Source organism: Melanostigma gelatinosum, assembly GCF_949748355.1.
Source record: "Melanostigma gelatinosum genome assembly, chromosome: 13".
NCBI classification, from domain to species: Eukaryota; Metazoa; Chordata; class Actinopteri; order Perciformes; family Zoarcidae; genus Melanostigma; species Melanostigma gelatinosum.
Window position 1 is genome coordinate 20,829,286 of NC_136646.1, and position 13,293 is coordinate 20,842,578.

Sequence of the window (13,293 nt, forward strand, 5' to 3'; positions counted from 1 at the left end):
ATGGTTATCATGCAATGAACAATGTTGATATTGTATCAGTTGCCACGGTATGTTTCTAAATGGCAGTGGCTCAGCCACCCTACTCACTGTACCTTGCACATGTTTAAAATGTTCAAATATATGATCCCGTGTATTATTTGAATAGTTTAGTATTGAATGCACAATAGAGGTATGTTTATACATGGCACGAGGCCCAGTTAATGTAAAACACAATATATAGTTCGGGGTCCCTGCTCCAGCGCTATCAGTTTGGGGCTCCTTGGCCTGAAAAACATTGAAGACCCCTGAACTAAACCATAGAGTTTATCCGAGAGATTGTAGGTGTGAACATGGCTAAAAATGTATATTTAACCGTAATAACTGCTTTATTAACTTCATTTCTAGTCAATGTTCATACATCAAGTCCACAAATAATCTTTCATAAGAGCTTTATTTGAAATATTACACATATAAAAACTACATACAATTTATTCCACATGATGATTAAAAGCAGTTAAAACAAAAACATGGAATGGCACGGTACAGAATGTTCATGTGACACCGTTAAAAACCAGCTGGTTAAACGAAACGTTGGCATCAAGATTTGTGGAAACTATTCTTGCTGGAAGGGAACCAGGAACTAGTCAGAGACCTCCATCTTCTCCCGTTTCACCGTCTCTGTGGACGAGAGAGAAACGTGTGAGCAACTCAGCATATTTAGTGGGTCATGAATCAGGAGAGGAGAGTCACCTGACGCTTGTTCTTCCTTTATTCTCTCCATCACACACTTCTTCAGCTCCAGGCCAATGGCTCTGGAGAGTGGGGGGGGCACTGCATTTCCAACCTGCTCAAACAGGAAGAAGCCATTACACAACCCGACTGTTTAAAGGTCCGAGGCAGGATGATGTTGATGTTTGCTGAATACAACAAACGAAGGAAATAAAGATAAAGTACTGCAAGAGCAAAAAACAAACGTAGAAAAATTACAATTAAAGAAATGTCACAAAATATGAATTTAACTCTTCCGTCTGCGTGATTTTACCTGTCTGTGTTTGTCCAGGATGTTTCCAAAGAAGCGGTACGTGTCGGGGAATCCCTGCGAGCGAGCGCACTCCCTCACACTGACCACTCTGTGCTGCTCAGGATGCAGAACGCGACCCTGAAATCAAAACAATCACATGTAGATTCAAAACGCCAAAAATATGACAGGCCTTGAAGGAATCAATTGATTGCCGTCCTATTCGTATACGTTTTCCTTGCCTCTATACAAAAGTGCCATAATGAGGAATGATACTGAGAACTCGAACATTTCCCGCCGAGTTGTCTTGAGTTTCACACTTGTGAAATATTTTGGCTGCAATGAGTTTTCTCCTCAGACTCGTGTATAAGAGGTTGACGTACCTGCTTGCCCATGGGCTCAGGGTTGGTGACAGTTGTGCTGAAGAAGCCGTCCCACTCCAGTCTGCCGTAGAGTCCGGCCCAGTGGTTGTGGCGGTTCCCGGTGTGGGGCAGACACCAGGGGATCAGTGTGCTGAACTGTCTGTCTGCAGGGTCGCATGGAGTCCCTACAACGACAGACATAGTCAGAGCCGCCTCAAAAACAGAAAATGAATCTCCGGCATTGTTGAAGTAGAAAACTAGAGCTACGTACCTCCTGAACACGTGCAAACCCCTCGGAGGGCACCGGTGCTGCTGCGGCCATTCTTCTTATCAGAGTGCGAATAACGCAGCTTCTTGGTCATGGTGCCGTCTTTCACCCGGACCTCCAGGTTGGGCAGATCCCGCCAGTCGGAGCCCGGAGCCAACGGGATGTGACGCATGCGCCCTTCAACCAGAGCACTCATGTCCTGAGACACAAGAAGGCTCGTTAGAAACTTCGCCATCACCTTAGAATCACACACACTACCAAAACAAACAGAGTGCGGCAGGAATGAGTCCCAATACCAACAAAATGAGTCAGCATTTTTACAAGTTTTTATTTATAAGCAGTTTTTGGTCAGATGCCTGAAATAAGATCTGTGGAGGAGCAAACGCCGTTGGCCTTACACCTCACCTTGCAGATATGGTCCCTGAGGATGGGCTGGTACTGCGTGCCTCTGATCTGCCTCTGGAACCAGGACTGAGGCTCTCCATTGTAGGAGATCTCCAGTCCAGCTGCTCCATTACGAATCTCTGGCAGGTCCGACATGGTGTCTCTGACAGTGATGGTTCTGTAGATTCCTCCATTACCTCTGTTCAAGACAGACCAGTTTAGTGTACGGTCAGATAAAAGACGTCGTTATGATCCATGTGAGGAGCCGTACCAGTCTGATCGAGGGTTAGAGATCATTAAATGGTAGAGAAGAGGACGTTGACATTACCGTGTGACGTTACTGACGTATTTCCTTTCGTCCACCACCACGTTCAGAGAACACGCTCTGGGAGCAAACACATGCAGAGGCTCAGGGTAGCGAGGCAGCTTCTCTCCAGGAGCAGCAGCCAGGATGATGGCCCTGCGGCGGGTCTGAGCCACACCGTACTGACCGGCCTGATGAGCAGGTCAGAGCAACTTCAGTCATCATACAATGTTTACCCTCAATAATCAGGGAGGGAAACAGTGACTTTATGAGCAAAGGGTTGTTTTTAAAATAATTTTCTTGTCATTCAAGTCTACGGGACTCGACGTCACGTGAAGTTGCAGTATAGCACCATCTCGTGGAATGTCAAGTCCGTTCAATATCTGTGGTTCAACTCATGCGTTAATGAGAATGCCTGGATACAAATAGATTTGAAACCAGGCGATTTTGCGTCAGTCTAGTTTTTCTTAAAGAGTGTTTTTATTTTTCACTGCTTACTTTGTAGTTAATAACCCGAGTCAGACCCACCTGAAGGACGCCAAAGGTACACTGGTAGCCCATCCGCACTAGACAGCGTAGAGTCAGCTTCAGGACCATGGAGCTTTTGAATGAGACGAAGTTCCTCACGTTCTCCAGCAGGAAGAACTTGGGTCTGTAGTAGTCACAGTAACTGCAACAGAGGAAGACTTATTGTAAGTGTGCACTCGTGTGGTCTGTACCGCATCAGGTTCACAATGACTCGGACACCGACCTGAGATAAGACACTACGAGTGAGTTCTTGAATTTGGAGTAAGTGCGAGAGTTGAAGCGGTTCATCCCACTGAAGCCTTGGCAGGGAGGTCCTCCACACAGCATCTCCACGTCCCCCTTCTGAGGCAGCTTCTGGCCCAGAGAGTTGTTCTTCTCTCCAGACATGACCAGCTTGAGCAGGACGTTGCAGTCCTCTGTGAACACCGTGGTGCCGGGGTTGTTGAGCCTGAAGGCCTGTGCTGCAGGCTCCCACATCTCTATGGCCCACAGAGTCTCATTCATACCTAAAGGAAACCAGCAGGCACGTTTTCACCATTGCACTGGGAAATAAAAACTACAGCTGCAAACACATCTGTGCACGTGCAACATATTTAGCGAGTGGCAGGGAACAGGCATTTACCAGCCTGGTGGAAGCCTTCAGAGAGCCCACCGCAGCCAGAAAACACATCCAGCGTGCGATATTTGGGCACTTTAAGCGCCTGTGGGTCATTCTGAGAGTCCTGCGCTTCCTGTGCAGCAGCCTTTCCTTTGCCTTGTAGAGAACAATGGATCATTGGATTAGGACTTCAGTGAGCATTAAACCAATTTTCAATAAATAAAATCTATGCGCGTTTATTTTCACCTTTCCCTTTGCCCTTTCCTTTGCCTTTATGAACAGCTGAGCGGGCATGATTTGGAGGATCTTCAAAGCTTTTTGATTTTGCATTATAGGCCTGTGATAGAGGAACATGGATAAGAATACACACTGCATTGAAGATATGTTCAAGCATTTCCTTATTTTCAACAATGTTTCAAATTTAGCACATTTGATTTTTTGATCCTGTTTTCATCTTAGACAGTTAGTAAGAGTACATAGCATAACATAGTATGGCTCTACCTCCAGGAAATAGAAGCGGTCAGGTCCCCCGCTGGAATAGTCCTGGACCGATTCATTCAAGTCTTCTGCATATTCTACTTGGCAGCGGCCGAGCAGCTCCGTCATGCTGACCGTCACCTCTTCGTCGCTCCAGTACAGCTGATTGATGTCCGAGTGGTAACTGGCTTTGACCCCTTTGTGAGTGTTCTCGGGCCTGGTGGAGGAGACGAACGTTGGTTACTTATGAACAATCGTTCGTGACGATCAAACCCTGAGCTGTGATGCTTTTCACCTGTAGAACTTGTAGAGTCGCAGTTTGACCTCCGAGGTGTCGACTTTCCCGTTGCTGCGTCTGAGACAGAAGATCTCCTTGATGCGCCCGATGCGGAAAGGCTCTGGAGCGTCCTGGTTTGACCCCTTGATGTAGTCTGAGGACTTCCTGTAATACTCTGGGTACAAGTCTTCATCCACATCCTCTTTCCTGTGCGAGCGCTTCACTGGACTCGCTGGCTTTACACTGAGGGCCAGAAACAGAGGCAGCGAGTCTCGTAGACATTTTCCTCGTACAGGTTTTGAGTAAATTAAACATTTTGAATCACTTCACTCACGTGAAATTGAAAGAGTCGGGATGCAGGTAGACACCGTCTGCCACTTTGAACTGCTCCCCCTGGAAGCAGGCCAGAGCATAGACAGCCTTGGAGTCGTGGTCTTTGTCTGTGATGGGTTCAAATGCACGAGGCCTTTCCCGTTCCTCTCGCTCTTTTGTCCTCTCGCAGCTGCAACAGAACCTGAGGAAACATCCACAAGGTAAAGAAAAACCACAAGCCACACTCACACGTACAAACACACGTGTGGACGGCGCTTACGTGAACTTTGAGTCTTCTGATGGAGCCGTCTTGGGAGGCGTCTCAAAGCGGGAGTAGTCCGTGTCGTACCAGAACTGGTAGAAGAAACTCTTCCCGTCATCCTCAATCACCTTGATTTCTAAATCCATGCCACCCTAGAATACAAACGTAACCACGAGGTCAAGAAAACTGGTTCACAAACCGCAACGTCTCCTGCTGTCATGTTAGCTTACCTCCATAGACCAGTTGTCCGACGGGGCCTTGTACATGACGTTAACTTTGCCCTGCACATAGTTGAGCAGCATGTCTTCACACTCGTCCACCATGACGAGCTCCAGTGGATCAGAGGACTCTCCCAGCACTGTCTGAGTCCCACGATGGAACCAGTGGGCATGAAACAGCTTCTCATTGTTGTCCTCCCACAGCGACGCGATCCTGAGAGTGAATACGTCGTTAGAGTCATACAAGACACGGTGACAACTTGTTTCCAGAGTCTAAATAAAAAGTCATACCTTGCCAGGTACAGAGGCAATGTTGGATCCTCTGATGAAACGGAGACACAGTCGCCCACCTCCAACTCCTCGTCATTCACACAGACCTTCCTGTAGTACTGCTTCTTCCCCTCAGTCTGAAGGAGACAAATGCATTCACACACTGCTGGATCCCCATACACGACAGAAACACTATTTTAACCACCACGTAAGGGCGACAAACACCTGAACAGCCTCTCCGATCCAACACAGTTTACACTGGGTCTGCTTCTTCCTCTTAGCTTGAGAAACCTTCTTCGCCTTCTCCACTGGAACATCCTCGACAACGATCTCATCGTCTTCAGCCTCCTTTACTGCGAGGTTTGGGCATCTAAACAAATGATGCAAGTCAGCAAAAGAGTAATTAAGGACCAAACGGGTCAAAGTACAGAAAAGCATCATTTAAAGTTCTCATCTTTTCTTCAACATTAAAGGTGTTTGCAAGGTTCAGGTGAAGCAACAACAGCGAGAAACTAGTCAAAGAAAGTTTGTAAAAACATTGAGAAGGCTGCAGAGTTACATCACTTACAGAATAAACTGATCAGAAGACACTCTTACCGTCTCTGCTTACAAGCCTGCTTGCTTTTGCCACCTCCCCCAAATTTGATCATGTCCTTGCAAGCTGGACATTTGCCACAATCAGGAGATTGGCAAACCTGGAGACAATAAAAAGAAAGAAAATGCATGTCAACCACAGCGTATTATATAATACACTAATTTAGAATTGTTCTGACACCAGTACCAGAAACTCATGCGATATGGTCCGAAATGCTTCATCTGGTATCAGAGAGTCTATGCGCCGATCAGACATCACTTATCAACTGATTCACGCCACACAGGAACAATACCACGTCACTCACTAAAACAAACGTGAATAACTAGTCGTTTGAAGGAGATGTTTTCACAGCAATAGAACAGATATTAGAGGAGGAATATATAATACCTGTTGGTACCTGGTTGAGCCGATATGCGTAACATTTCCACACAAATCAAACGCACACGTGACACTGGCTATGAAAGCGAAGCAGCACCATTTAAACACTAATTAGACTCACCTCACAAACACCACAGCGCTGCCTTTTGGCCGCAGCAGCGTCTTTATCATTCTGGTCTATCTCGTCGGAGAAGAAGGTGTCAAAGATCTGGTACACCAGCGTGGTGGTGGTCGCTTTAGTCGGCCCCTTGTCCTTGTCGATCTTTGTTGGGTGACGAATGGCCTGCCTTCTGGCAGCTCTCCTGTCAACAGAATAAAGTTTGTGTTGAGAGGAAACTGTGTCGAGCCAAATGGACCAAACACTAGATGAGATGTGGAGCGACGGCATCAAATCACCACAGCATCAGGCCATGCAACACGCACACAGGAAAGATGTTCAATGCAGAGTTCCCGTTAGACGCAACCCGCCAACAACGTTAAATCTGGTCTGCACAGAAAACACTAACGCAGTGTTACGACTGGTGGTTTAGAGTTTGTGATCTCATCTGGCAAACCAACAGGTTCTTATAAACACGCGTCACTGTAAGACTTTAAGGATTCTTCCAGGAAATTTCACAAAATGAAATTTGTGTTGCCTCTCTAAATGACTTTGAGGTCAACTACAGCCTACTGAAAGCCCAGGTACAACTCAACTGTTTTATATTATCAATCGAGTGAAACACATTCACCTCGAAGTTGAGTCAGTAAATGAGAATAATCACCACACTAAAAAAAGACAACTTATTTTTAACATGGATAACTGCAGTGAGAAAACCTGTTGTGAAGTTGAAGGCGTTGCCAGATTTCTCTCTGAGAAATGACTTCTGCATTAAGACTTCCTTTAAACTGAAGATGTAATTCCCTCGTTTTGGGGCCAATTAGACTCAATATGTAGATGTCATAAGTACAGAGTCTGCTTGACTGAAATGTGGAGCAGGAAAACAATTCAGCATATTTGAGCACAACAGAATTAAGTATTGTTGTTGGACATATAAACAGAAGTACTCTAAACTGTTGACACATTTTATATAATCAACTTGATCAGTTGTGACTTAAATATGCCAGATAAAATAAAATGTAAAATAAAAACAAATAAATTATAGCGTGAACTCGGTATAATGCTCTTTTTGTCATTTATCTTTTCACAATAACACACCACACAAGCTGAGGATGCATTCAGAAGGCCTACCTACCAGTACAGCAGCATGCTGCGTTAGGAAATGTTAAAGAATGTTAGACATTAGGGAGAACAAGGAGCAGAAACACAAATATAAACAAAAAGTGGAGAACTTCCTGAAGCATTTGTGTTGCAAAGGTGCTTCTGCCAGAAAAACTTCATGAAACTGAAAACGGGGAGTTTTCATTCATGAAATATGTTGTTTTCTCTTTGACCTAAAGCAGCTAAGGAAAGCTTTCTTGGTACAATAAATCCTAATCATCCTTCAGCCGTACCTCTTCCCCAGAGTGACTCCCGCCAGCTTGATCAGGTCTCTCATGCAGGGAGTAACGATGATGGGCTGTTCGTCAGAGTCGCCGGCCTCGTCGTAGCTCTCCACCTGCTCCACCACAAACTGGGCGTGGCGCAGCAGCGTGTCCTCCGTGAAGCAGTTGAAGTTCAGCCCTGCAGGAGGCACGGTTGTCTGAGGATCGGGGAAACCGATTAGTGTCCTGGTTTTAAGAGCTACAGTACATTCATCAGTGTGAGACTGATCACACTGAGGAACGCAATGTCAAATACATAAACCTGGTAAGAAGCTGTTGTGAATAACTACGAGTCTTCACCTCAATCTTGTTGAGAAGGTCCTCATAAGAAGCATCAGGATTCTTCTGGAGGAACTCCACCACGATCTTGCTCATGTAGATCTTCTCCTGCATCACAGCAAAGATGGGTCCGTACTCCTCACTGGAGTGCATCAGGATGTAATCGGCAAAAGCTGGAGAGTGAAGATGGATGACCATTAGAACATCATACAGAGAAAAACATGAGAATTTGGAGCAGGAAACTTAGCTACCTGTAGTGAAACCAATCAACGCCCTTTCTCCACCATCAAAACCAGTGATCCACCAAGCATTGATGGGGCCAAGCTTCTTGGCAGGAACACCACCTGAACAAATATAACAATACCACCACACACGTTAACGTCGGCTCGTTTGTAAAGAACATTTACAACGTTTCCATTCTTGAAATGTGGGACTTCATACCATCCAAGCACGGGTTGTCATCATAGATGGGTTTGACCACACAGCTGAAGTAGAGCTCCACATTTTTCTCGATCAGTCCAGAGTCAAACGGACAAAGGTGTCCACGCTTGTCATACACGCTGCAAGACACAAGCGGCACAACGGACTCAGGTGCTGCAGCACAACAAGCTTCATACTAGCAGCATGAAATCAGCAGCAATAGTCCAACAAGTGTCGCCTAAACGCTGAAGTCTAAGAAGAATAACCGACCTGAAGTTTGTGATCTTGTGCTGTGGCAGATCCTCGTAGCTCTCAAATCCATCCTCGTTGGAGTCAAACAGGGAAAGACGCTCGTCTGTTAACATCTCTGGTTCATCCAGCTGAAGAGAGCACAATCTCGGGTTTCACATTCTTCTGCTCAAGTTAGATACAAAATTAATACATATTTGTCCTGTAGTGCTGTGTGTCAATCTAGACGGTTTTGGTGACAGTCGCATAGTTTCAAGATGACTGCTGAATACAATGAGACTATATGGCACATGGCTCGTGCGCAAAGCACCCAAAAACAAACATAAATAAGTCCAGGGTTTCATGTGACAAACTGCACGCAAAATGTAGTCTATTCAAAATATATATATTGCGGTTTTACAAAGAACACAGATAAACAAGTGTTAATAAAATTCTCACCGCATTATCAGGATCCCCTTGAAAGAACTTGAGATCAGAATCATCCAAGTATTGTCTGCAGTCTGTACATTTGGGGGGCGGTGTCTGAAATAAATAAAATATTACACAGGTTTCATCAGTCAGAATCATTAAGGCTGAACAAAATCACTTTACACATGTCTCAGGGGGGCAGAATTAAATGTAATGCTTTTATTACCTTGTTAGGAGAAATATTATTGAAATTTAAAGACAAACCCTCTTTTTCATATTTAAATAAGCATAGCAGGCAAACATCAAGGTAAGTACTAACATTTGGTCTAACAGAACACTTAGGTACATTATAGATTGCCCTCTACAGGGTTCATGTAGAATAAGTATTTTATAACACGCATATTTAGTTTAGTGGTAGACAGAGAACGTGACTAAGTTTGACAGAAATAGATGCATGGAATTAGATTTGTTGAAATTAAGACTTCAATAATAAACGTAAGACTACGTTGGAATTAGTCATCTATGTAATGACTTTCAATGCACATTATCTACCAAATGTAATTGAAGACTCTTCAAAGCCTCTGAACACCCACACAGGTGTTTTCAATTAATCTGGTTGAGTAGCAGGCTTCAACCGGCACAGCGGTCTAATAATAATAATAATAATAATAATAATAATACATTTTATTTGTAACGCACTTTTCATTTAAAAAAAAATCTCAGAGTGCCACAGAGCCAGTACATAGTAAAAAACAAACTATAATAAAATAACAAGTTAGCATAAAAAAAATAAAATTAAAATAAAATATCAGCCTGATTAAGTGAACACACCTGTGCAGGTGTTCAGAGGCTTTAAGACACCGTGTTTACAGCTACGACACAGAGCTCAATAACAAGTCATTACCTTTGCAGCAGAAATCGGTTTCGTGATCTCGCTCTCGGATGTTTCTGGAGCAGCAGCCCTGCATAAATTAAAGGATTAGTACGTTATGTTGTGTGTGAGCTCCATCACCATCACTAATGTTGAGAGAGAACGACTTACTTTTCATCCGATTCCACTTTAAGACGCTTCTCCTCCTGAGACTACAACAGAGTTATAATGTATGGGCAGTGTTACACACCAGATATTTACAGGCACAGCTTTATGTTTAAACATCACTGGAACATAGAAATCATTCACCTCCTCAACATCATCTTCCTCCTTTTCTTTCTTCACTTCATCCTGTCCATTAGCAGCTTCACCATTCAAGTCTTCAGACTTTCGCTTTTGACTGCAAGACAGACATAAAAACAGAATAAAGACTGTTGTACATGTAAACGAAGCAGAAGACTGAGTATAAAAGTATGAATTACAAGATACAATTCATTTACGCACACTTTAGAGAACATTGACATGATGGTCGGCTGTTTCCCAGCGTTTCTTGTAACCCTGGTACTGGCTGGAGACTCTGCAATGAACAAAAACATGACTAAGTTCATCCTATACCTTCGTTTTAAATAATTTAGTTTGTGGATCACTCATTAGGGAATGCAGCTGCTGCATGACAAATATTGATAAGAACTCTAAAACGTACTTTTAGTGTCAGAATTTGTTTTGCTCTTGCGTCCACCTTTCCCTTTGGAAGCAGTTGGTGACTTGACAGCCTCCTCTTCCTCCTGTACGTCCATGGTTGCATTTTCACTCTGCTTTTCTTTGTTAGAACCATTTGTGACAACAGTCTTTCCATTCTGCTCCACGCCGTCGCCAGTCTCGAGACTAAGCTCCTTTCCCAGCAAAGCCTTTACTTTAGAGATGTAGACCTCCTGAGGAAAGCACACCGTATTGGTCACAGGGTAAATAATGAGACATTTCAGGATTAGTTATGATTCAGATATCTTTAAGAGTCACCAACCATTGAAATCTCTGAATTTTTCATTTCTTCCTCCAGGCTGGTCAGCTGGTCCTGAGCATCGACATGCAGAAAGTCCTGCACCAACTTCAGCTTCTCTTTCACATGATCCTGTAATGGCATTTTAAGAAGAAAGCTCTAAAGAGTAAAGCTCAACTTTAAAAAAAAAAAAACGTTTACCGCAGGCAGTGAAATTAAAACAGCATATTTATACTTATTTGACTCCAGTGTTGACAGATACTATCGTCCTAAAATGAATCATGTAACATAACCAGAGATGCCAATTGATAGCATATGCTTTACAAAAACACTCATCTTCAAGATGACACCATCAAGTGCTGAACTGATGATACTTTGGGGTTGTGATTGTGTTTCAGATATTAAATCCATATTCATTTCATGACCTGCAGTGCATCCATGGAGCAACCCTTAGATTTGTATCTTGAGGGCGTCCTATGAACAGCTCATCTCTTTGCTTTTAAGTACATCTAGACACTTATTGAAGTAGACAATATTGCAGATTTTAGATAAGTGAAAACCAATTAAGGGTGCTGCTTCCATTTGAGTAGACAGGACACTTTGAACCTACAATCACGTTCAGTGGTCTTTAGAAACCCAAATGGAAGAGTCACCAGCAAGAGCATTTAGTGAGCAGCTGAGTGACGTTAACTACATGTAGCCATTCAAGAGGAATAAACAGACACTGAACTCACCTCGTCTGAAGAGCCGTCCTCATCCAGCACCTGCAGCCTGTGAAAGTCAAAACAACGGTTATATTAATCCACGCACACATTGTCTGACACGGCTGTATAGCACTACAACTCGTGTTGACAGCGAGCTAGCAGAAACATAGGGAACAAAACTTCCTGAGTGGCGCCAAATCTCACACGCTGCTCCATCCATTGACAGGCTAAAGATGCTAACTGGCTAGCGTTAACAGAGGGGGGAGGGGGGGGGGCTAATGTTAAGTGAATGCAGCATCAGTCCCGACTGTCAAATGACAACAAGCTAACGCTAGCTGCAGCTACTAATAAAAGGCAAAAAAGGTAAAACGGGGCAGCCCTGCTCATGACAGCCACAGCAGCTAGTTACACGGAGTTTAATTTACGTTGTTGTGGCTTTTTTGACCAAGACATCAAGCTACATGCATGCTACAACATAACGACATTATTAGCATTCAGGTTAAGAAACGTCAGGTTAAGAAACGTACCTTTTCCTGACATCCGCTGGCAGAGACGGGGAAGTCCTGGATGGCATGACAAACAGCTAGCTCAACGAGTGAGATAAAAACGATAAAACCGCGTTAAAATCAGTTAAAAATAATGTTTAAGCCGGCCGTTGACCCTACAGCGCGGCTCCAGAGCGTCTGCCTGTCGTCCCCTAGCAATGGATACTATAAGCAATTCAGGCGCGCGGGCCGTCTTTTCGCGCGGAAACCCGGGTGTTGTAGACTGTACCACTTCAGTGATGTGTGGGTAAAACACTTTCAATACGCTGCATAATATTTCCCTCCTGATTGCATCGTCTGAATGTCAAGCCCATTTTCGTTCTACAAATATATTATTAAAACACAAGTATGATGGTCATGTGATTGCATTGTGAAAAATATGTATTTAAAAAAAATAACTAACTCGACTTACCCCTACTGTTTTCTAGCTGCATTGGACGACTGACCAGGCGGAAGCAGTCTGAATGCTGTTTACTAATGATCTATAATATCAATAAATGCCTGCATTCGAGATGAGAATGTATATGCAGCTTATCTATACTTTTGAATGAGCGCATATAATAGATGCCATTGTGCTTGCAGTGAACAATAGAGTTGTTGTGTTGATGCAGGCTAACAGCTGTAGATGACTCACTTTGCTGCTGTAATATAACGTTATGTTTGTGGTTCCGATGTAGAATGGTGCTCTCTTTGTGTCTCTCACATATGCATCTACTTTTTTACAAGTAGATACAGATGGACATTCTAGCAACTTCTATGATTTTATTTCGTAGACCTGTTGTTAAATTTCTTTTGGAGAACATATAATATAAATGTGACTATACGCATATTTTACCACAAGGTGGCACTATGCCATTGATAATCTGGAAAGTCTTTTTCAGGTTGTCAAATCATGGTTGTGGATCCTCTCCGTCATATTGTACATGCAAATCCAACCAGGCCACATTTACCGCCAGTCCCAATCACATCAATTAAGACCTATATGCTATTAATTGAGCAGTGCTCAATTTCCAGGTGTTGTGTGTGTGTGTTATATTTACATAATCGAATGTAGATGTTGAATAAGTAT

At 43.6% G+C, this 13,293-nt stretch overlaps 1 protein-coding gene across 2 annotated transcripts; it reads right to left on the bottom strand.

Moving 5' to 3' along the window:
* Window positions 1-411: 411 nt before the first annotated feature.
* On the bottom strand, window positions 412-12,369 carry dnmt1 (DNA (cytosine-5-)-methyltransferase 1). 2 transcript variants are annotated; one of them, XM_079281001.1, is made up of 34 exons: window positions 12,207-12,369; window positions 11,710-11,746; window positions 11,000-11,107; window positions 10,718-10,910; window positions 10,483-10,555; window positions 10,288-10,378; window positions 10,150-10,190; window positions 10,012-10,069; window positions 9,138-9,221; window positions 8,721-8,830; window positions 8,472-8,590; window positions 8,282-8,374; window positions 8,052-8,203; window positions 7,722-7,909; window positions 6,352-6,532; window positions 5,855-5,952; window positions 5,483-5,627; window positions 5,279-5,394; window positions 5,000-5,201; window positions 4,788-4,921; window positions 4,530-4,709; window positions 4,214-4,438; window positions 3,943-4,135; window positions 3,688-3,778; window positions 3,466-3,597; window positions 3,067-3,349; window positions 2,844-2,985; window positions 2,340-2,506; window positions 2,033-2,210; window positions 1,631-1,826; window positions 1,381-1,544; window positions 1,022-1,138; window positions 730-823; window positions 412-657 (listed from the first exon to the last, which is right to left on the bottom strand). In XM_079281001.1, exons 1-34 carry the CDS (start codon window positions 12,251-12,253, stop codon window positions 620-622), a joined length of 4,470 nt encoding a protein of 1,489 aa, XP_079137127.1. In that variant the 5' UTR covers window positions 12,254-12,369; the 3' UTR covers window positions 412-619. The 2 variants fall into 2 exon arrangements, with proteins under 2 accessions (XP_079137127.1, XP_079137126.1); XM_079281000.1 differs by having other exon boundaries at window positions 10,682-10,910.
* Between the last annotated feature and the right edge of the window lie 924 nt (window positions 12,370-13,293).